Source organism: Channa argus, chromosome 19, assembly GCF_033026475.1.
Source record: "Channa argus isolate prfri chromosome 19, Channa argus male v1.0, whole genome shotgun sequence".
NCBI lineage: Eukaryota > Metazoa > Chordata > Actinopteri > Anabantiformes > Channidae > Channa > Channa argus.
Genome location: NC_090215.1, coordinates 19,780,620 through 19,804,886, shown reverse-complemented (window position 1 = coordinate 19,804,886; position 24,267 = coordinate 19,780,620). Strand labels below are relative to the sequence as shown.

Genomic DNA, 24,267 nt, shown 5'->3' with positions numbered 1-24,267 from the left:
TGCATCAAGGATCAGCTCTGAGCCCCTTCTTGTTTGCTCTGGTGATGGACAGACTGACAAATGAGGTTAGACAGGAACCACACTAAGCAACTTGCATGGCTCGTTAATTAATCATGTTTTAACATCAATTATTTAATTTAAAATTAAATGCTCTTTGCCTCTGTGTGTGTGTGTGTGTGTTTGTGCGTGTGCTCGCGCATATAAATAAAACAAACACATTTCTCTTGACAATTTTGTTTTTATTTCTCCCACATCTAACACACTGCAATTACCATATGACAAAAAACATGACCGAGATACAGTGATACACAGTTTAAAATAATATGTAAATAAATTTAGTATAATTTGTGATAAATCAAAAACTTTGCACTGGTGACATTAGAAGCCAAATAGCACTGCCTCTTCCAAAATCACCACAGTTAACAAATGAATACTCAGTAAATAATTTGCTGTCGCATCTAGTATTTATAAAAATCAAACATAAAAAAAATGCTTACCAGCTAGGATGACAAATCATTGCTGAGTGAAGTTATTATTTAGCACATGACTAGGATGCAATCCACACAGCAAGACAACAAACCCTAAAAACACAACTTACTGGACACATACAAGTGAAAGAGTAAAATATATCTTTCCAAAACAGAGGAGCCCGTGTATCAAAATAGTCTGCGACATACTCAAACAGTCGGTTCAGATTTCAGTCCACTTGACATGAAAACTCGTATTTATACTCAAAAATATTAAAGAAATTATCTGATACAAGAAACAGAAAGACACAGTGTGTTAGTTAAGTCCTTTACAAACAGAGAGGTTAGTGCTGAAGCTGTGACTTTTCCATCTTTCTGGAGATTAAAAATCAGCAATCAAAACGAAAACTACACTCACCTGAATATAAATTGAAACGGAGGATAAATAAACAGTTAAATCTGATTCATCTTTTTCGTTCTTTTTAATGTGTTATAGTCTTTAATTCATCCACTCATCCATCCACCCTCTCCTTGCTTTGGTTGCATTGTTTCTCGGGAAAAGCCATTTTTTCTACTTGTCATCTTTTATTTATCCCTCTTTTTGTCCCAATTCTCAAACTCCTCTCTTAATGACAGAAGTCCGATTTGAACCTTTGTCTTTTCTTCATTCCTTCCTCTGCACCTCTCATCATCTGCACCAATCTTAAAGAGGCTCTCAGGTGATATTCTCTTGTTTTCGTGCTGTTAACAAATCCCATTAAAGCATCAAAGCAACAACATGTTGGGTGATACTTTTTGCTCTCAGCTCCAAGCCCCCTTGTTCTTATTGGAAACATACTATTTTTATATATATTTATTAGTTGTAGATAGTAAATGAAACTCACTCATTTCCGCTTGGTATATGTCAATTTTAGTCAAACAAAAATAGCAGTGGATTATTCCACATTTGGTTTCTAGTATCTGACTAGAACTGGTGTGATATCAGGGAAATATTCACCTGTCAGTCCATTTTACCAGCTGCTGTTTTGTTCCACACCAACACTCTTTGACCCATTTATTACTGAAATATTATGTTTGAGTGCATCTTAGTGCAGTGAATTTTACAGCATGTGTGTGTATTACTGTTTAATTGTGATTCCTCACACACAGTTGAGAAACTCATGACTCCAGACTTGTCAGTTACTGTGTGAAATACTTCATTGAGGCCACTGGCTGTGATTTAATCTTTGAGGCTTTACAGTGTGTGAACGTCTTTGTTTCCCACAATGGTTTTTGAACAGCAGTGGGCTCTGTGCCACACAAAATACTTGTTTGCAGAGTCAATTCACTGTTGGTTTGGGATTTGTTGGCAACAAGGAAAACACAAAATATCACCATCAAGTGCCTACGGTGTTATTAATATTCTGCTTGAGTTTCTGAAAACATTTGAGTTATGGGCCCTGAACCAGTTTAAAACTTCCCACTGATTATAATATTGAAGGATCTACACCTACACATGTTTAGAATCTTTATTTCGTTCTTTCTTCATGCATCCTTCTTCTAAAGTTGTATGATTTGACCTAACGTATCGACAGCATGCTAGATAAATATCTCCACCCCCACATCCTCTAATACCTGATATCAGCAGTCTGATGTCCTGTGGATTATAGCAGGTTTGTTGTTATCACAAATGTTCTAATGCATTCTGGGTGAATCCACTTTGTTTCTGACAGCCTGGACTTTTACTTTCAGAGATGATGCTGTTTTTGAACAAACCGAGAAGCCAACTCTTCTCCTTATAACCACCTCCTTAAATCAAACCACACTTCCTGCTCCTGTGGTGTTGCCCGGCTCTCTGTTTCTGTTTCATGAACTGACCCCAGAGACAGAGAGGAGCAGCTAAAAAAAAAAAAAAACATTGCTTGGTGAAGATGACTTAATCATCTTCACAGAAAAAAAACACTTGTTCTGTCCTGTAACTGTTCTGAAATCCAAAGAACATCACCAACTGCTGAATTTACACCAGTAAGGGTGGATTTTTAATTCTTCCCCTACCTGACCTCTCTGTCCTCTCTCTCCTTCACTCTAACCCTCTTCTAGTTGCAACACTCCACATAGTTGGCTGGCAGCATGCCGGACTTGCCGGTTCTCTGCACGGTACCGTACATCCAGCCTTCGTCAATGTGCTGCGCGTTAATGATGACGTCGCCGTCCCTAAATGAAACCTCGTCGTGGTCCTGAGCTGCGTAGTCATACAGCGCCCGATAAACACGCTGCAAATGAGAGTTGAGAGGTTAGATCTTCTTTTACATGAGTGTGATTGCACAAATCTCTGCTGCCTCAAAGACCCTGATGAGACTTTTTATGTTACCAACTTCCCTTCTCTGTTGACCATGTAAATGTGGAACTAATCTGAAGTTTGCAATATTTGTCTTTATTTTTTGCTTTTAAAGCACAGCTTGGTCTTGAAACTCAGGTCTCCTTAGTCCTAATTCTACATTCAGACCCCATCTGACCAATAAACATATTCAGAGCATAGACTTGATGCTTTTGTTTGTGTGTGTGCACATGTATTTGGTGAATGTCATCTATTTAAAATAATGTTGTGCATAAAAACAGTACAGTAACAATTAACTTGGTTTAAAACCAAATCAGCAAATCAAGTCATTTAAACATGTTTATTTTAACACATACTATTACAATACAGTTTTGTATTGTGTTAATGTAATGTTCTGCAGGTACCAGTGACTGACATACAGTAAATGAACCAGCAAGATTTAGGTTTTTAACCATGAATAATAAAACTGAAAACCTGAACTGCAAGACCAAACCAGAAGATGTGGCAGGGGGGGGCTGTGTGTTTAGGCTCAGATCTTAGTGGTGGACCGTTAGCTATTGCTTATCACTGGCTGTGTGCTGGGAATAAGTCTGCTTGAAATGTAGTTTGTGTAGGACTGTACCATGGTGCCTGAGTGCGGTGGTGAAGTCACTGATCTGACAGATGACATGCTGGTTTGGTGCATGTAGCCATGATACGGCTGCTGCTGCTGCATCTGGACACCCTGATGGTACGCTCCAGGGAGCACGGGAGCTGGGGGACGACAAAAAGAGTCAGTCTAAAACTTCTTTCCTGCATCCGCTCCTCCCCGGTGATCACACAGTGATTTTTAGGCAAATATCAGAGATGATTTAAACACACAGTGCTCTTCACACACAAAGACACCTGCAAAGAAACTGTGATTTAGTCAGTTGCATTAGCGGATTAGAAACCAGAGGAAAAAAAAAACATCCACGCAGGTGAGTAAGTGTCCATCCGTGCCCTCAGCCCACTGTTCTGTGCCTTTACATCAAAGGTGATAAGAGTAGAGCTACCAGGAGTTCCGGTGCTACTGCGGTCCCAGAGGTCAGAGGTCAGCGAGCTAACAGAGTGATCCTGGCTGTGGCTGAAAGACTGCTGGGAGTCCTCTCTGCTCAGCCTGCAGTCAGCTCGCTCTAACAGGCACCACAGAAGAAGTGATCACATCAGGAAACAAGCAGAGGAAGAGATCCAAGGAGTAAAAGTTAGACAAATGAAGCTGTAATTTCAGCATGAGAAAGGTGTTAGTCCTATGACAAAAGGTAGAAACAGCCTGAAACATCTGATCAAAGATGACCAAAGTGAAACAGGGAGATTTTTTTTCTTTTTGCATCTTTAACAAGTTGCACCCAGTGGAACTACACACCCCCCATGTGATCATGTTAATTAACTGGTGTGTAAATCCTGCTATTAAAAGGAAGAGCGTGAATGAAACTGTAAGATGAACGGCCTCCCACACTAGTGCTAAGTGTTCATTACTATTATTTCTTTGCTGTGATAACTTGTAGCCTCAGGCCACAGTCAGGTGAACTACCAGACATCCTGCGGAGGCTCTTGGACTGGATGTTGTCCTCCAGAGGGTCAAAGTCAAAGATTGAGCCGGGGTCTGTCCTCCACACCTTCAGGTCTTCAGAGGAGGGAAAAGTTATTCAGAGAGACATTGTTTATATAGACAGCAATAATCCAACAGGTTCCATCTGTCGCCTTGTAGAGGAACACAAGTAAACCTGATTTGTCTTCTTCATACACATTCAAAGGAAATGAGAACACAGCTTCTGCAATGAGTGAGTATTATTTCACCAGAGCAAATAAGAACATTACAGTTGAAATATAAGTCATTGAAAGATTAGGTTCAACTTTTGCCAAACCACCAACTTGCCTTTTCAGAATAAAAGCCTTCCAATGATTGTAGGGGACATGCCCACCTCTTTTTCGTGAAGGCTTTTATTGTGAAATACACTATATGAAGACTGTGTGGAGGGTTTTACAAAAAGTAGATCATTATGATCCAAGTGCAAATGACAGAATCAATTTTATAAAAAAAAAAAAAAAACCGAAGTCAACAGATGAAAATGAACAGTGGACAAAGAAGTAAAGAAAAGATGCAGGTAAGGAAATTTGGTTACCACTGATGATGATACACATCCAGCCCACCTCTTGTAGCCCTGTCCAATCAGAAAGCTCCTACACACACACACACACACACACACACACGCACACACGCACGTCCGGTTGTGAGTGCTAGCTCACTCACCTACGATGATGCCCCCTGGTCTCCTGTCCATCTCCATGCCCTGGGAGTGCATCCCTTTGTTGTAGCCGGCCTCTCCCATCATCTGATTGGCTCTCTGGTAGCGCTCCATGCCGGGATCATCCAATCCCGGCGTAAAGCCTCGGCCACGTGCACGCTCAAAGTCCTCATGGTATTTGGCCTTTTGGAATTTAAAGGAAGGCCCAGTAAGTACACACAGGGATACAATGTGTTAATACACAGATCTCCCCCCCACCCACCCACACACACACACACACGTATGGGTGCATTTGGTCAGTGAGCAACAAAAAAAATAAGGAAAAAAACAACACACTGAATGTTTTTATGCTTTTATTATTAGGACACATATACACACGTGCACGCATGCACACACGTGTGCTCACACACACACACACAGCTCTGTCCTCCACTCTGTCTGGTGGTGGGTGTGTTAGTCTCAGTGCAGTGGTCCCACCCATGGTGTCACATCACTCAGGTTAGCGTCTTCCACAGCCCAGGTGGGAGCCATAGCAACCAGACCACTACCATAGAGACCGAGTCCTGTGTCTTCCTGACACGCCTGTACTCAGGTGTGTCGAGCTCGGTGCAGCTGCGGCCCCTGATCTCCTGCAGCCCGCGCTGGTACTTCACCTGTTTACACACATGACTGTAAATGTGATACTCACATGAGAAATAAGCACATGTGTACAGTGAGCGTGTTTGTATGCGTCTTGCCGAGCTGATGTTGTCTTGGTTTTGTCGGACTCTCTCCAGTTCTGGAGTCACTCCAACACTGGTGGCCTTCGCTGCGCTCTGTTTGTACTTGACCTGGTAGCAAGACAGACAGGAAATACTCTACTGTTGGGATCAAACTACACAATATTTCTTTCTATTAAGGTGTTTACTTCTCCATCTTGTGCTTGAGGAGCTGCTGCCATTTAAAAACTGCATGTTATGTGTGGTCCCATTTTATTTATTCATCTATTTTCATGTTTACACCCCCTGCTTGCCTGCTTTAATTAGCGAGCTTTACATGTGGAAAAGTGTAAAGCTTTTTAAAGCTAAAGTATATAAAAGTGGAAAAATGTGAATAAACCGATGGATATATTTCACCTCTTCACCAGCAGTGTAAAGTGCTTTGGGTGCCAGCATTTAATTTTTACTGACTAGCCTTTTTTTGGCCATGCTGGACACAGCTAACATATAAGCTTCCCATCATGTAAACACTTGCTTTCATATGAAAATTTAAACATGAGGTATCTGGATGCTCGGTGTAGATGCCAGAAACTCAGTGCTGTTGTCAGGAATGATGGGAGACGCACACACACTTTGGCCACTTCCTCTTAACAACACTCCTCCATTACCAGCACACACTCCTCTTCTCATTCCCTCAGTCCTCACCCACACAACGCCAGCAGATAAATGGACATCAAGAGACACTGACCCTGATGAGCCAACCTCCCTAATTACTGTGCTGTGTGTGTGTGTGTGTGTGTGTGTGTTTGTGTGTGTGTGTGTCCTCACTGAGCTGATGTTCTCCTGGTTGCGTCGAACTCGCTTCATCTCAGGTGTGTCCATGACAGCGGTACCACAGCCCACCTCCTCTCTGTATTGGACCTGAACAGTGACAAGTTCAACAGTGAGAAACCGGCTTGGCTTTAAAGGACGAGTGAAAGTGAATCAGCTTCTTACACATATTCACTGCACATATTGTGAGCTGATAATAACAGGAGCATAGGGTTTATTTAAAATACTATTACTGCAGAATTATCTGTAATCATGCAACCAAATAATAGGCGTCTATGAATTATGAGCATGTAAACATACATCGCTGATGTTCTTGGCGTTCTCTCGGGCGAGGACGATCTCCGGGGTCTCGGTGACAGAGGACATAAGGCTTCGCATCAGTTTGGAGTCCCAGCAGTAACGTTGCTAGAGGGTGACAGAGAGCCAGAGGTAGTGTGAACCGAAAGGAAGCTCAGACCATTTTAAAACTGGGGATTGTTCAAAAGCTAGTGAAGCTGGGAATAAATCAAAGTGTGTGTGCTCACAGAGCTGAGGTGTCTCTGGTTGGCTTTGACTCTCTCCATCTCTGGGGTTTTTGAAACCAGACTGTAGCTTCCCTTCAGATGCTCGGCCTTGTCCTTATACTTTTTCTACACAGAGAAGTTGACACGGTCAGGAGTTTTCGTCGAACATTTCTTGTTTTTGTTGCAGCAAATGTTTTTTGCACACAGACCTGGCTGTAGACGTCTTTGAGATAGGAGGCGTGCAGCAGCTCAGGAGTGTCCGTAACCATCCCGTATGAGTTTTCTCTGAGCTGCTCCATCTGTCTGTAGGATGTCTGTGTTTCACAGGCAGAGAGACACACAGTCCATCAGCACATATGTTGTCAGTGTAAAGGATCTGCAGGATGTCACCCTGGCTGCTGTTGTATAAGAGCAATAAAAATGCTTTTTTATTCCGTTGTCTCGTGACCTTTGTGCTCTTTTCTAAATGTCTGTGATGCCAGGTGCAATTATTTGTTCTTCACTGTTTTATTAATGTGCATTTGTAGCAATTCTGTCACTTTCACAGAAACCAATAATTGTAGGTTTTTTATATTTCATCGTTACTGGTGATTTCTGCTTCTGTAACAAACATATCACATCAAACCTGGCTCTGGATCGCTGACGCTCTCTTGGCTCGCTGTATCTCCAGGACGCCGGCGCTCAGCTTCATGCCTTTACCCACAATGTCCGTCTCCAAATCTTTGCGATACTCTTTCTGCAGACAGCGGACACACAACCAACAACAAATTAACACATTAACACTCAGGTTTGACTCAGATCACCTGGGAGTGATTTTATACCTCATTCAGTATCTGATTTGCTTTTCTAACTCTCAGCAGCTCCGGTGTTTCCTCCAGCCCAACACCAGATAAGCCCCGTCCTTTCACTTCCTGCTCCAGATCTTTCTTGTACTCCTTCTGCAGAGAGGGAATGCGACATTAATAAATAAATGAATAAATGAATAAATAAGTAACAATAGTGACTAAGAGTGAAAACAAAAAGAATTAAACTAAAACTACACCAAGAAAATTTATATTTAAACATTTGGAGGATGGAAACTGGCTGCTATATTCTTTTCAACATTACCTCACTCAGCAGACTGCTGGCATGGAGGGCCGTCAGGTATCCGGGTGTCTGCTCTACATCAACCAGGGATTTCCCCTTCATTTGCTCCTCATAGTCCCTCCTATACTCCCTCTGACAGAAAGACCAAAGCACAGGGTGTAAGTGCGGTTATATTCTGGATTCCACAGCCAACGAATCCCACGTGTAGACCTGAGCCGTCACTGAATCTCCCACTCTACCGATTTATGCTACTCCTCTACCATGGAGCTCCACTGTTGAAACTACTTAAAACACATCAGCAGACAAGCTTAAGGTGGCTCAGAGAGCAATTTTACAACAGAGGCAGCCATTTGAAAAAAATGATAGTGAAAGCACAACCAAATCAAAATGTTTCTGCAGAACAAATGCAGAATCACTGTCTTCTTTCCAGAAACTGTCAATGTGGATTAATTAGAAGCTGAAAATGTTCCGGAACAAAGCAACTATTTCCTCAAGTGAAATAAAAATGTTATAATGTTGCCCAAATCACAAATTGGCCTATGGAGGCTTTACAGAACCACTCACTCTGATCCATGACAGGAAATGCTTTGATAAAAATGGTTAGTGTCTGGTTCTTTATTTGTTTCTCTGCCTTCTGCCATCTCCTCTCTGGCCACCAGATGTCCCTGTCACCTTCCCTTTGCCTTGCTCAGCCACAGCCCCCTCACCTGTGGCTCATTCCTCACTCACCTCCCCAGTGCTGTATAGATAAAGCTACAGTTTTTCCCTCTGCTCTCTTTGGATTCAATCTGTCTGATTCCTGTTAGTTTTGGACATTTCATTTTTCCTTCCTCAGTGGACTCTGCCACCTATGATCCCTGACTGGTTTGTTCACTTGGATTTTAAAAATCGATCAGGTGTATATGTGTTTTAAATGAACACACACGTTTCAGTTTTGGATAATTGCAGCCCAGAAAACGCTGACGGTGGATGTCAGAGAGAAGCTCATTGCTCTGTGCTGCTGAGGAAAAGCCCTGCTGCGCCCTGACAAACAGGAAGACTGAGAGACGACAAGGTTTTACCTCGCTCTGCATCTTCTGCGCTTCTTTTGACACTTTGTACATCTGAGTGTCTACAAACTCCATCAGAGAGTGACCTTTGTTCTTCTCATACTCCTCTCTGTACTTCACCTGAAACAACAAATGATTTAATCAAGTCGGAGAGATAAAGGGAATATGAAGAAAAAAGAAGTGATAACGTTGGTTTTCCTGTGTGTAACCTGGCTGTGCAGCACAGCGTTCTCCTTGTGGTGGAGCTGTTCAGCCGTGTCCAGAGCTCTGTGATAGTGAGCCTTCGTCTGCTGGTACTTCTTCTTATACTCCGCCTGATCACACATGCACATACAGTGGCAAGCAAAAGTAAGTGAACTACATTGGTTACAAATTACGATCTGGTCTTCACCAGTCGCAAATATCAGCAAAGACAATATTTCTAAGCTGACAAAACAGATTGATAATTAGCTTCCTGTAGCTGTGGATTGAACTTGCACAATGGTCAAAGTGCAGAAATACTGTATGTTACTAGAGTGCTGCAGGCCTATTTCCTATATTGGGAGTGGACGTATATGAACCTGTGATACAGCTAAAAACAGTGTTTTTGTGTGTTGTCTTACGTTGCTCTGCAGCTTGGTGGCGTACAGGACATGTTCGAGCTGCAGGAGGTTTGGCAGGTCTGAAGAACTCTCTGGTTTTTGGTTGATCTTATACTTCACCTGGAAGAAAGACAAACATTCTCCTTAGAAAATGGTTATTTGTGGTAAGATCACTCTCTTCACAGCATTTCTCACCATAAATTTTAAAAATGAGTTGGTTTATTCATATTTCTTTATGGTATTCTAATTTATTTTAATATAGTTTCATGAAATATATGTGGAAAAAAGAAAACTGAAGACAGAATCTTCTGATTCTGTTTTTCACCATATCTTCTTCTCAGGTTTACGTCTGAGTGGAGCTGAGGTTATTATTGTGCACAGTGAAAAAAATATCCATTAATTGCATTTTGTATTGTTTTGGGTATTAAAACACAATGCTGCACCTATTAAATGCCAATTGGCCATTAGCCCTACTGTTCTGACACAGGATGGAGGTCTAGAGGTTTTATCAAGCCGCCAACAGCCTGTTTACTTTCCATTTTTACATTTTGTCCCTGTTAACCACACATCTCATCCCTAAACAAAGTGAGAAATTTCTCCAAATTCTCCAACCAGGAAAAAACTAGGTGAAGCAATTTGAGGATTGACCACATCTACAGCAGCTGTTCCACAGCTTGCATTCAGACCAGGCTTTCTATCCTGGTGCTGAGGATCCTTTTTCCATAAAGCAGCTCAGAGTGAACGTGCAGCGTTGCTGAACACCAGGCAGCATTCAGTACAACAAGCTGTTACATAATGTCATGAAGTGGAAAGGCTCTTCTGTGGGGCTGTGTGGGCAGCAACTAAAGCTGAACCATGGAAAAATCTGCATGTTTGTGCTTCATATGTGTGATCAGTGTTATGTGCATGTGCGTACATCAGTTCAGTTATCTGTGTGTGTGTGTGTAACCTGTTTAGCTTCTCCAGCTTTCATCCCACAATCCCTTTCCATTTGCCTTAGAAAGGTCACCATGGTTACACCCACACAACAGACCAAAAGAGAGCGTTTCAAAGCGAATGAGATGTGTGTCCGCATGCGCAAACACACACACACACACACACACACACACTTCCTGGCAGTGGAAACTGGAGAAATAAATCTGATCATTCGAGCTGTTAAATCATGGCCACTCATTCGACATGTGGAAGGTGAAAGGTAGATTACACGATCACATAAAAACGTGTTTCTGGCTCACTACACAATATCTCATTATTGTAACTGAAACTCTGAATTTGTCCAGTTTGAGTGGTTTAAAATTCTAATAGCATTTTTGTTTTAAATGTAAAACAAAATGGTTTCCTAAAAATCTAAACAATAAGATCTCATCTTCACCTCCAGCCCCAAGAAGCTTAGTTTAAGTCACCATTTCACTGGATATTGGGATAATGAAAACACTCACAAACTATCTAACAGTAGTCAGGTGACATTATGTACACTGAAGGTTGCTGTAATCATTCCTCTTATCCAAACATTCAGAGAAGTGATTCCTCCAAGACCAAAATGAACGTATTGTTTTGTTTTATGATTTGATAACATGTAAAGAGACAGTAACTGTATTATAGACTGTATAGACTATATTTTCACTAGTAGCGGTGTTGCAGATTCCTCCTGGCTCCTTGAACAGCACTGGCAGCATTATAGCGAGACTCAGCCTTCTGACCGAGCAGAGAATTGCAATGATTTCTGCTTGAGGTTTTTTAGCTTCTTATTTATTGCAATTTGATAATAACTACTACCTGAAGGGCTGTGCCGAGCGTGGCAGAGTGTAGCAGAGCAGGTAGAGGGAGGGCTGATTTCGCATGCTAGTGCTCGCTGAATATTGTAGCTTTAATATATTTATTATTTATATTTCAGGATCTTTTTCTTTTAAAATGTTTGTGTTACACTGCAGCATTTAATTATATTAAATCATCAATTCCTACTCACCTGACTGGCAAGAGCTCCAGCAGCTTGTGTGTGTTTGAAGGAAACACAGTCCATCGGGTTGTAACAGGGCTTCTGTCCCTTTAACTGTCTGTCGAAGCTGTCCTTATACTTCACCTGCACCAGAGAGACAGAGAACTCACCACCAACTAACTGTGCAACAGGCCTGAAATCTGCCCTAAATCCTTCCCAGTCATCTGCCCAGTGCATGCTGGGAAGGCTGTGTATGTGTGTTACCTGGCTGGCTAGTTTTGAGACTTCCTTCGCATGCTGGATGTCAGTTCTGGCCAACAGAGAGCTGTCGCTGTAAATCGGCTGTTTAGTGTTACTCCTATAGGCCACCTGTGGACACACAAACACACACACACAGACACACACCTTACTAAAGTTGTGACTTGTGACAATGAACATAATGCACTAGCCCCTTAATAAGACTTTGCTAAACATAACTAAATGTCTACCCCCTCCCACACACACACACACACACCTCCCATGAAGATGACACTTGCAGAACAATCTTACATAATGACAGTTCTGACAGTTCAGTGTTAAAAGCATAACGGTTTCTATAATTATCAGCGGCTCCCCTCAGAGAACAGCTGGTGAACAAGACTGTTGTCATGGAAATCTATGTTGGACAGGACGTTGCAGACACACACACTTACATCACTGGCCAGTCTTGCAGCATTGGTGGCGTTGACAATATCAGGTCTGTCTGCCACTGTGTTGTAGTGATGAAGCGTCTCTTTACCTTTTCTGTAGCTGACCTGAGTTCAGCAGAGTTAAAACCAAAACAGTAATTATTTCATAACATAAAACTCAGAGAGAAGAGACTGAGACAGAAAAGAGTCCAATGTAATACTCATGACGTAACAAACCATGTGTGATTGTTTCAGTTCCTAATGATCTTTGTAACATCACTAAACCATTAAAATAAGCTCATGATAATACACAAAATAGAATCAACAGAAGATTCATTTGTTATTTATTCCCTAAACTCCAAACAGTTGAGGAAACATTCAGTTATGAGTTGTTGCCAACACAGTCACAGAACAAATACGTATTTTACAGTGCAGAGATGAACAAATCTTTGTATATTTACATTGCTCTGGTTCTTGTTGACCTCCATGGCGTGGTCCACTTCAGGCAGGGTCTTCATGTTGGTGTAGCTGGCCTTCCCCTTCTCCTGATTATACTTCTCCTTATAGTGCTTCTACAGCGAGACGGGGAGAAAAGAGATAATAATGAACATGATGGACTGAGGGAGTAAATAACCAGTGACTAATTCCGCCTGGTGCTGAAAAGCGACTGAGAACACGCTCATTCTCACTGGCCTAAAAATAAAGACGAGCAGCTTCCAATGTAAGACAGAAGAATTCACAGCACGATGCAGAAACTTGCTGCCTTCTGTTCAGCTTCAGCTTCAGTGATTGGGTTTGAAAGCCAACTGTTTAGATATGTACTGTGAGGAAAATTCAGGAAAAGCTGCAAGAGATTGGACACAATCACATACAGCGGCTGTTTGTTAAGACAAAGATAAATGTCAAACTAAAAGCCTGATAATATCTATAATAATGGTTTAAAACTGGGTTTCTGTGCTGCGAGCAGGACAGAAGATAACAAAGCCATCACACTCTCCTGCACTAAATTCAGCAGCCTGTGGGTCTAAGATCAGTGTTATTGTCAGGGTGTTTTGCAGACAGTCTGGCTGCTGTTGTGTAGGTATGTTACATGCTCCAGTTAGCGTCACATTTCTCGGTCAATAGTCAGAAAGCATCAGACCTGTGCCCCAGTTTAACCCGAGCTTTGCTTTCACTCCCTCTGGGCCAACCGACACCAACAATAAACCTCATCTGTCGCTACATCAGTCACGCTTTAAAACACAGTAATTCTTATACGTCTGACTGCAGCAATGCAGTGGAATTGGCTTAAGAGTTTTTATACTTAATTTCATTTTGTCTTGTATAACTGTAGATTAATATTTGTCCACTTTGACAGCTTGGTGTGGCCTGTATGAAGACCCTTCGTATTTAAGTGGTGCCATAAAATCAGAGGTCCTAATGAGGCCAGACTCCCGAGAGCATTTCCACCCCCTCCCAATAATATGTACTCAGAACTTAAAAAAATCTAGTAACTTTAAATTTGAAAATATCTGCAGCCACCTGAAATAAAACATGTTAAAGTCTACAGTGAAACAGCTGCAGAAAGAACTGGGAACTGAACTCTACCTGTCAAATATCGCAGAAATAAAATTACATAAATGAAGAAAGTAAACAACCACAAACAGTTGAAGACAGATAACCAACACACAAAACTCTATAAGGACATGTAAAGCGTCCTCTAAGACCCACCACCACAATTAAACACAAAACATTGAAAAAGAAACTGCAAAATGGTACAAAAACATCATCACACAATAAGCACAAAAAAACATGGTCTGTGGACATTTTGTGCATCTTGAAATCTGTGGTTCATTCTCCTATAGAGGGTTTACAGGTCTTTTACATGTCTGAGACCAGGTCCTTCACTTTGTGCTTAAAAGACAAAATAACAACTAAAATATCCTGTCACAAAAACACTTTGAAGTTGTTTCTTTGCCAGACAGTTTTCTCTTATGTTCTGCTGACCACATTAAGTGATTTCCATTCTTAAGTGCTCCAGATAACAGGTGTCTCTATCGTTCACCTGCCCTACGTACCTGCATCCCAACAAAGCTCTTAATGTAAGAGTTTTGTTGAATTATATCTGTTAGTCTAAGTTTATGAGCTTCAACCTGCCACTGTTGAGTGTGTGTGCGTGTGCGTGTGCGTGTGCGTGTGCGCAGTAGGTCAGTGTCTGTGTCCTCAGGCTATAGAGCACAACACAGCTGCTCTGGGTGTTCACGCCTCAGCAGACAAAATGATACCAACACACTCCCACTCAGTGTGTGTGTTAAACTGAAATCATTGTGGGATGTCCCATCTGTTCCTCTGAAGCATGTTCTCTCCTCACCTGCTGCACAGGGACTCATCTCGTGTCTCGTCCGAGCTCTCATCGTTTTGTTTTAGGATGGATATAATTTATCATTTAAAATCTTCACTTATAGAAATTAGGAAACCAACACTTGTGTTAGCCAAATTACTACAAATGACTGTTTTAAAACAAATGTACGATTGTGCAAATGTAGAAAATGACGTGTCTTATCTTCTTCCAGTCTGCAGCTCATGAACTGGACAAAAAGAATATAACTTCTACTAATGTGACACTGAAGGTCACGTGAGACTCACATCGCTCTGTGTCTTGCTCAGCTCTTTAGCAAACACGGTCTCGATGGTTTGGGGCATCTGGGTGTACAGACAGCAGCCGGCTTCCTTCTTCCCCTCCTCCCTGTACGCTTTCTGCAGCACAAACCAAAAGCTAACTTTTACTGTGTGACAATATTAGACACACCTGCCAAATTATTACTTACAGTTTACTCATTATAGAACAAGTGTTAAACAGTGTGGGGACTCTGCTGATTCTCTAACTTAAGTTATTAGTATTATAATTTCATCAATATTGTATTGATTTCATTGGGTTGTACCTCACTGTAGAGCTGAGTTTGTTCCTTTGCATGTTGAGTTTCTTTAGTCTCAGGCAGAAGAGAATACAGACAATGAACCAGCTCCTTCTTACCAGCCTCCTTATATTTACTCTGGGAAAAAACAGCAGCAACAGCACTATTAGATGCACAGCACACTACAAAGGAGCGACCAACATAAAGCTCCTCAACAGTTCTGCAGACAGTGACACAAGTACATTAATTGTTTACACCATTAGAATCTTGAGGTTCTGATCGTTCAAATGTGATATGGCTTAAAGTCTTGCATCAAACGGACCAACGCTATTTAAAAAAAAAAGGATCCATAAATTTGCTGCTAATAAAATGGTTACAATTAGCACTTTTTAAAACCCGACAGACTATTTAAGACAGATTTTCACTAAGACAGACACTGTGTAGCAAAATGTCAGATGCTTAAATATGTAATTTATTGTATTTTCTAAACAGCCAAGTGTATGAGGAAGGAATAACTGTTTAGATGGATACGACATTTTTATGCAGGATATAAAAAATATATATGTAATAAAAAAAAAAAGACAAAAGAATCACATAAATTATTTATATAGGAATGTAACTATTGAAACATAAGCTTTAATAGTTCAAATGTAGGATGATACTATGATTTTAAAGGTATGTTTTAGACTTTAATTACTATTGACAACAACAATTTATATGTTATTTACCAGTTATTACAATTTAGACTAGTCACTATAACATGAACAGTACACAGGGCTTTTAGAAAAAGAGAAGTGCAATAGGATTTGTATTCCAACCACCTGCTGAGAGTAAAGATTCATAGGCTGGAAGAAGTTTTACATTAACTTCATCATTATCACTGTAGAACTCTCGATAAATTATTAAACTATAATGTTGAACAAACACAAAAAGAGTGTTACCTACCTCACTGTGTGTCTCAGCCATTTCTTTAACAAACTCAGTGTCCAGAGTTTCAGGGAGCAGCGAGTACAGAGTGTTGGGCAGATCCTCTTTGTCCTTCTTGTACTTTGTCTACAGTGACACAACATACATATAAAGCAGAAACTAACTCACGTGGACGTGGGATTTAAAGTAGCACAGTGTTAAAAACAACCACAGTATATTTTTTCTGAATTAGATTAAAAATATTAATATTCGATTTGAGCAAACTAACCATATACAGACAAACTGTGATGCATTTTTTCGACCCCGCACACAGACGAGCCTCTCACCTCACTCTGAAGCTCAGAGATCTGCTTAACAAACTCAGTTTCTTTGGTCTCTGGCATCTGGTGGAAATGGCTGCTGCTGATCTCTTGTTTGCCTTTCTGCTTGTATTTATTCTGAGAAACATCCACATTGACATAAAAGGATGAAAACACAAAGCAGAAAGAAAATATGAGGTTTCCGTGTTTGCAACAGTTAGATATGTTTTATGCAGTTGTTTGCTCCTGATGCTTGTTTTAATTCAAAATTTGAACTGTCCTGTTTCATAGCATGAAGCTGAATGTAACCTATCAAGGAGCAGAAAAAACACAGCACTAGTGTGGACGTCCACCTACCTCACTCTGAAGCTCCATGGCGGCTTTAGCAAACTTCATGTCCTCTGTCTCGGGCAGCAGAGAGTACAGGTTGGTGCTCAGCTCTTTTTTACCTTCCCTGTACTTCACCTGGAGAGGAAACACAGCCGAAGTGAGAGACGGATGCTAGAGCCAGCTGAAGGTAATTCCACTAAAATTCAGGTATATTCACACAGAACATAGCACATTTATCCAGTGTTTTCACAGTCAAAAGAATGATGGTTTTGAATGTCCATCTGAGAGTCTAAGTAATATGTTAAAATCACTGTAAAACAACACATGGTTTGGAAAATGACCTGTGGTAACACAAAGTATAATAATCAAAAGACTCTGGGCAATACCCAACATTTCAACATTAAAAATCTACATAAATAATATAAATAATGATGACTTTACTTTTTCATCCAAAAAAAACAAAAAACCCACAAATATATTATTATCTATCAAAAGTAATTTTAGATAATAATGCTTCCTTCCTCTTAGTTATAACAATAGTGTAATTTCAAATTCGGATTTTTAAAAATCACATTCAAATGCTCCTTAAGTCCACCTGGCTCTGCAGCTCCGTCGCCTCTTTAGCGTGTTGAGTCTCCAGCGTTTCGGGCAGCTGATGGTACAGACAGCTGGTTGCATCCTTCCTGCTCGCCTCCTTGTACTTGGCCTGAGGAAAACATCACCTGTCACCTGCTGGCTCCACCACACACACATCATTTACCACAAATATAGTACATGTTGTTGCTGCAGTGATCACTGAAATTATTTCGCACGTGTTGCTCTTTTGTTAATGACCTGCCTGCTGTTTTACGCATTCATTAGCAACCACCTGTTTTCTATTTGTTTTCTTTGTTGACTCAGTGTTTGCAAGTGAAGGTGAATCTCATTGGCCAAATCGGTGATGATTTGACTCATTTTCCCCAACTATCGAGTGTTTTAGATTACTAGTGTGTGTGGGTGCAACTCCAAGTGTCAGACAACAAAACGGCCAAAATGCATCTGTTAATTCCAGTGAAACTGCTCCAAATGACAAGGTGCTTTTGTCCCCGTACAGGAATGTGTTGAGACTGGCTTCATACAAGAATAAACATCCTTCTGCAGCACGAGTCCCAGCATGAACTATGCCAACAGATTGTGCGCTGGTACATGGAGCTGCGTTCACAAATGCCAATTCTTCTCCATCCATGAGCTTCCCTGCTAGTTTGTGGGGAGTGTGCCAATAATTGGACTTATGGGCATTTGTGCCTCGTTTACAGGCTTTTTAACAACTCATTAATGTACGAAGATGCATTACATTTAACCAAAATCTATCAAAAGATCTGTTAGTAATTAGACTCAACTGGGACTAAGTTAGGTTTAGCTGGCGAGGTAGGTCAGTACTGTCACCTTACAGCAAGAAGGTCTGGGGTTTGGATCCAGGGAAAAAGGTCATCAAGGAACAGAGCAGAACAAAGTAACAATTAAACATGTGCTTTCTCACCTCACTCTGTATCTCAGAGACAGTTTTGGCTAACTGAGTCTCAGGGGTCTCTGGCAGCTGAGAGTACAAACTCTGAGAAAGGCCCTTGATCCCGTCCTCTTTATATTTATTCTGAAGACAGAGAGACTCATTCAGAAATAACAATATAACAAAGAGAAAGACAGTGGGATCATCTGTTAACATCTCCATGTATCCCTTTATTGCAGGACTGTGTGTGTGTGTGTGTGTGTGTGTGTGTGTGTGTGTGTGTGTGTGTGTGTGTGTGTGTGTGTGTGTGTGTGTGTGTGTGCGCTTGAGTCTTCACCTCGCTCTGCAGCTCCGACATCTTGGCAGCGAGCTGCGTTTCAGCCGTGTGGGGCAGCTGAGTGTACAAACTGGACGACATCATCTTCTTCCCGCTCTGTTTATACTTGTTCTTCAGCAGACAGCAGCAGGTGGCACAAAAAAAGCGAACATTAATTTAGATATAATCTTAATCTTTTCATTTACCACTAAAACCTGTTGGTGCACAGAGCACTTTTTAATTCAAGCAGGCAGAAACCTTGATATTACCGCATTATAACTATACAAAATCTGATCATTATGGCAAGTTCAGCAAACGAAAATACCCACGTAAACCTTAATCTGCAGTAAGCGAGAGACCTGATTACAGTTAATTACAGTTTTTGTAAAGAATATTTGAGCTATGTTACATAAATCCTTCCTCTGACATCCTTTTGCTGTTGCTACAAACAGAATTGTAAAAATATCCACAGCATTTGGCAAAGTGCCTTCAAAGGGCCAAACACTATTCACTCGTTAATTCTTGGAAAAATAACATTGGCGTTTGAGATTCTCTCAGCCTAAGACAGGGAGTTCATTTCACATCTCAAATCCATCTTTACATTGGAAAATGTTTATTCATGATGCTGCAGGGCAACTGGAGCATATTAATGAGAGCTTATCCATGAATAAATGCTAAATATTGAACTGCAAATAAAGTGAAGGATGATCAAATATTAAACATCATGAAATGTGGATAAGTGAATGTGAATAATAGATACCTCACTCTGCAGCTCAGTGACCTCTTTAACACGCTGTGTCTCCAGAGTCTCTGGCAGCTGGTGGTACAGAGAACTACTGGCCTCTTTCTTTCCTGCCTCCCTGTACTTGACCTGCAGGAAAACAACATTTTATACGTTTTACAGCTTGTCTTACATAACCGACACATGACATTTGACACCACATCTGCAACTAATGTTTTAATAGACATACAACATTTCTGCCACAGTTTCATATTTTTAGATTGCGTTCAGCTCCTGTCATGTAAAGACCAAAGAGGAGATGAAGCAAATAGACAGTGTGGGATGACAAATTAACAGCTGATGTGATTTCTCATTTTGTTTAGAGGATAAATCTGTTCAAAAGAGAACATAACACGCTGGATCTTTCAAAGCACAACTGTAGAAAGAGCAGATAGAGGGAGGAATCCAGCAGCTCTGAAGGTGTTTCTGATAACACGACCAGAATAGACGACAGCTTATCTGTATGTTAAGACAGCAGAGTGACTGAGACAGAGCACACACATCTAACTTTGTCTCTCTGGACACAGGACTAACATGCATGAAGGCCTCATGTGACTTCACCTTCTATTTTCATTCCATGAAACGACCAAAACCAACAATTCATTCTTCTGACTCAACACTTTATGACTTTTTGGCTCTTCCGCGACTTGCTCTGACACAATATTTGTCTAATAATTCTCATCAAGTGAGAAATTGTCTTATCAACAGGCAGAGATCTAGTAAAAAAAAACTGGTGTGCAGTATTTTGACCATCTGTACAATTCTATATATTACATTAGCTCTCAGTAACATGCTTTTGGGAATAATGCAATGGTGGATGTGTAGATCCCAATAACTGCATTATTAAAAAACTTAATATTTCCTAGCAGGTGGTTTTGTTGGCTCCCTAATTATAGTGCAGAAGACTAACGTTTAAAAATGTAGAAAACCTGGCAACTGTTAGAGTAAAATGATGATAATTAAAATGAAATATTGAGCTATAAAAACGGGAGTGAGGTGCAGGTCCAATAATTGTGTTGCATAAAACTGAACGTATACAATAAGAAATGAAAACGTGGTTGTTTGTTTCAGTCTGCACCAAACTATATAACATTGTCAGTCTTTGCACCAAAATAGGACGTGAGTCCCTGTAATGACTGCGTGTAAAGAGATTTAGTCATAATGGTAAAGTTTCCCACCTCACTGTGTGTTTCAGCCATTTCTTTAACAAACCGAGTGTCCCAGGTTTCAGGCAGCAGAGAGAACAGCGTGTTTGGCAGATCCTCTTTGTCCTTTTTGTACTTTGCCTACAAACAGAAGGTTCATTACAAAGATTATTACAGTGTCCACTACTTCCTGTTCAAACCAGTGTGACATGCTGACTGACTCAGCAGAGTGTATTTAAGTTATGTTCATGTATTTTAAAAAAATCATGCAAATTTGATATATGCATAAAAACTGCTACTATTACACATGTGAACTTCAAGTAAATGAAAACTTGATATAGATCATTGATACAACATGCGGCAGAATGCAACAGACACAAGAAAAGCTACTAACCCAAACAAGTATGGATTAATATTTGAATAAAAATCTATTAATTTTAGTAAATATATTTTAAAGTTTCAACAATCAAAGCAAAACAAACTGGGAACATGAAGGATCTGTGAGGCGTTCAGGGTCCTCACCTCACTCTGCATCTCTGACATCTGCTTGGCAAAGTGCATCTCTGCTGTCTCTGGGAGGAGCGAGTACAAGTTCTTACTGATCTCCTTCTTCCCTTCTTCTTTATACTTTACCTGTGGAAGCGAACACAGCTCACTTTAGCTTTTTTACCACACACACACACACACACACACACACACACACACACACACACACACACACACACACACACACACACACACACCCAGTAGATTGACGTCTACCCTTCAAATGTTTGCTGTTCCTCACCTCACTGTAAATGTCTCTCAGCTCTTTAGCCAGCTGTGTCTCTGTGGTTTCAGGTAGCTGGTGGTAAAAAGAGCTGCCCCCATCCTTCTTATTGTCCTGTTTGTATTTCACCTACACAAAGATGGAGGGACACAGGGAAAACACGTACAATCCTACTTATTTAATCCCGTGTTGAGCTCAGTATTGGAAACCATATGAAAACCATACAAACATTTAAACTGATACAAATGCTTCAGGTACCTTTGAAGATATAAAAGTCACTGGCTTTGATGCTAACTGGTGTTAATTATTTATCTATATCTTTGGAAAGGATAACGACAGTGACCAACCTAAATGTGTGGCATGTGCAGCTCACTGGCCACAGCAATATTTTTCCTTTTACTGTCCAAGGGTTAGTGGACAGTAAGCACCAAAGAGCAACAGTGTCGTGCACAATGGCCCGAACACATTATCTGTACACACCTGACTCTGCAGCTGTGAAACCTCTTTAGCATGCTGAGTGTCCAGAGTCTCAGGCAGCTTCGAGTACAGACAGCTGGACATGTCTTTCTTCCCAGACTCTTTATATTTGGCCTAGAACACAAGAACATACTGTTGAGTCACTACTCAGTGTATTTGCAATAAAGGTTTTAGGCTTTCACTTAATCAGAGGAATTTATAATAAGTAACAAATGTTGCTTGTTGCCATTAACTTTGACATGCAGCTTTTAAATGAGCTGACATCTTGACGTACCTCACTCTGTATTTCAGAAACAGCTTTGGCAAACTGGATTTCACTGGTCTCCTGGAGCTGAGAGTAAACACTGACAGTCTGGAGCTTCTTTCCAATCTCCTTATATTTGTTCTGGAGATGACAACACAACACGACATTGAGATTTCTGCTATTAACAAGGCGAGTCCACAGTAGGACAGTGTCTTTTCCAAACTGCATCCTGAATGTGTTGTACAGTCTTTTAAGATTCCTTAAGATTTAATTTCTGTTGTACACATTATATTGCAACAATATAATCCGCTCGGTTTCTACAAAAAAACTTTTTCCTCTCTAGTTTAAATTTAGTGGGATTGCTTCACATCCCTATGAGCTGTTTGAGCAGGCTCAGCAATGACCCAGACAAACCCAGTATGATTGTTACATCATTCAGCCCCTGTGAAAAACAACATTATATTTACAATATTCTGTCTTGGAAACAGTTTTGAGGGTCGTTGCTATGAACAACACAGGTGAGTGATGTACGACATCAGCACTGAATATTTACTTGCATTTGCATTTGATTCTAGTACTTTTATTAATACCAGAATAAAGATAAGAACAGTCTGTGAATGAAAGGATGAACAATGCAAGAACAATGAATGTGTTCACTATTTTTTAGAGTCATACCTCGCTCTGCATCTCACACATCTCCCGGGCAAACTTGGTCTCTGAGGTTTCAGGCAGCTGAGAGTACAGAGGCAATGTCATCTCCTTTCTTCCTTCATCTTTGTACTTTTTCTGTGAGGCACAAAGAATCAAATAGCACAAAGTGATTCATCTCCAGTAAAACCATTTTTAAGTTTATACCGGCTTCTCGTTCATATCAATGTAAGACAACAGCAATATTTATTTCTACAATCAATGTTCCTTCCGTCAGTTACTTCCTTCTATAATAACTGCTCACAAACTACTCACATTAACACCAAAAATAATGATTCATCTAACTGAATGAGACCATCCAAAACTCTGTGTCTGTAAAATGTTTAAAAAAAAGCCTAGATGTGATGAGCTCAGTAGACCTGAAGCGCCTTGATTCTGAACATGCCCTCATCTGATTGGTTGGAGCTATGAGCCTCACTGAAACAGAGTTTATCTGTACTGCTGCCTGACTGTTCAATGAGTCTGGGCGACAGAAGCTTTCACCAACACCTCTGTACAATAAACCTACAACAATCCATTTAAACCACAGCTAGCATGAGACCCGAAGTCAATCCTCTCTTCTACTATCTGTTATGCCCCAAGCTCTGCACAGACCTTCAGTATTAGCAACAAAGCACAAAGCAGATATCTGTGAAATTCATATCTACAAACCAAAAACAAAAACAAAAGCCAAAACTATATGCATGGTTAAAAACACTACCTCTTACATTATCTTACCCTCTTGGGACAATTGAGAATCTATGTTTAGAATAAAACAAATAGCGGGTTTAGGTTTTGTCTTCTTACAAAGAGCAGAGTCTGTGTGTGTCTGGGTTAAAGAGCGATGCACAGACGTCCTTTGCTTGTTTTACAGTTTGTTGGTTTTTTGAACAACAAGTCTACTTAAAGTGTGAATAGAACCAATGGGAACAAACGTGCATCCAAAGAGCATCACATGAAGTAAGAGAGGGAGGAGAAGAGAAACACTCACTTCACTCTGCAGTTCAGTCGCTTCTTTGGCGTGTTTGGTCTCCAGAGTTTCCGGCAGTTTGGAGTAAAGAGACGATGCTGCCTGCTGTTTCCCCGCCTGCCTGTATTTCACCTGTAAACAACAAATACACAGTAAACAACCAAGTAAACTGCAAACACCCGGCACCGTAATTTCTGCAGTATTACACCTGCAATGGTCCGTCCTGAGACTGTTCTTCAACCACTAAGGACTAAAGATGGACAAACTACTACTGTATGTTCACTGACATTGTTATCAGCTACACTTCCTATTGGTTGTTGGTATAGCAACCACTCTGTGACACCATCAGAAGGATCTATCAGCTGGTGACCAATGGGATTCAACTTTACACTCTTTGACCCTAAATAGTTGATGCATATAAATTAAAAAAAAAACTATGAAAGAGGTGATTAGTGATCAGTTTATCTTGTTGTAGTTTATATTTGTACTTGTGTGATGTTGTCGTTAGTGTAAAAAGTCACAGGGCCAGACAGTCTGCA

At 40.7% G+C, this 24,267-nt stretch overlaps 1 protein-coding gene across 9 annotated transcripts in view; it reads right to left on the bottom strand.

Moving 5' to 3' along the window:
• Positions 1-218: 218 nt before the first annotated feature.
• LOC137104355 (nebulin-like) overlaps positions 219-24,267 on the bottom strand; it is a 75,569-nt gene continuing 51,520 nt past the window's right edge. For 5 of the 9 annotated variants that reach the window (XM_067485345.1, XM_067485351.1, XM_067485346.1 and 2 more), the window contains 36 exons: positions 23,750-23,860; positions 22,747-22,857; positions 22,102-22,212; positions 21,831-21,941; positions 21,369-21,479; positions 21,104-21,214; positions 20,615-20,722; positions 19,416-19,526; positions 18,677-18,787; positions 18,373-18,483; positions 17,449-17,559; positions 16,881-16,988; positions 16,551-16,661; positions 16,243-16,350; positions 15,325-15,435; positions 15,029-15,139; positions 12,865-12,975; positions 12,428-12,529; positions 12,000-12,104; positions 11,766-11,879; positions 9,821-9,919; positions 9,428-9,532; positions 9,231-9,338; positions 8,191-8,301; positions 7,905-8,021; positions 7,709-7,819; positions 7,293-7,397; positions 7,105-7,209; positions 6,881-6,985; positions 6,578-6,670; positions 5,600-5,881; positions 5,057-5,234; positions 4,337-4,429; positions 3,819-3,938; positions 3,407-3,537; positions 219-2,719 (listed from right to left, as the gene is read on the bottom strand). In XM_067485345.1, coding sequence (XP_067341446.1) covers positions 2,543-2,719; positions 3,407-3,537; positions 3,819-3,938; positions 4,337-4,429; positions 5,057-5,234; positions 5,600-5,881; positions 6,578-6,670; positions 6,881-6,985; positions 7,105-7,209; positions 7,293-7,397; positions 7,709-7,819; positions 7,905-8,021; positions 8,191-8,301; positions 9,231-9,338; positions 9,428-9,532; positions 9,821-9,919; positions 11,766-11,879; positions 12,000-12,104; positions 12,428-12,529; positions 12,865-12,975; positions 15,029-15,139; positions 15,325-15,435; positions 16,243-16,350; positions 16,551-16,661; positions 16,881-16,988; positions 17,449-17,559; positions 18,373-18,483; positions 18,677-18,787; positions 19,416-19,526; positions 20,615-20,722; positions 21,104-21,214; positions 21,369-21,479; positions 21,831-21,941; positions 22,102-22,212; positions 22,747-22,857; positions 23,750-23,860 — 4,239 coding nt within the window. In that variant the 3' untranslated portion in view covers positions 219-2,542. Of the gene's footprint in view, positions 2,720-3,406; positions 3,538-3,818; positions 3,939-4,336; positions 4,430-5,056; positions 5,235-5,599; positions 5,882-6,577; positions 6,671-6,880; positions 6,986-7,104; positions 7,210-7,292; positions 7,482-7,708; positions 7,820-7,904; positions 8,022-8,190; positions 8,302-9,230; positions 9,339-9,427; positions 9,533-9,820; positions 9,920-11,765; positions 11,880-11,999; positions 12,105-12,427; positions 12,530-12,864; positions 12,976-15,028; positions 15,140-15,324; positions 15,436-16,242; positions 16,351-16,550; positions 16,662-16,880; positions 16,989-17,448; positions 17,560-18,372; positions 18,484-18,676; positions 18,788-19,415; positions 19,527-20,614; positions 20,723-21,103; positions 21,215-21,368; positions 21,480-21,830; positions 21,942-22,101; positions 22,213-22,746; positions 22,858-23,749; positions 23,861-24,267 lie in introns of those variants that run through there. The other 4 variants (XM_067485348.1, XM_067485349.1, XM_067485353.1 and 1 more) reach the window with 4 other exon arrangements.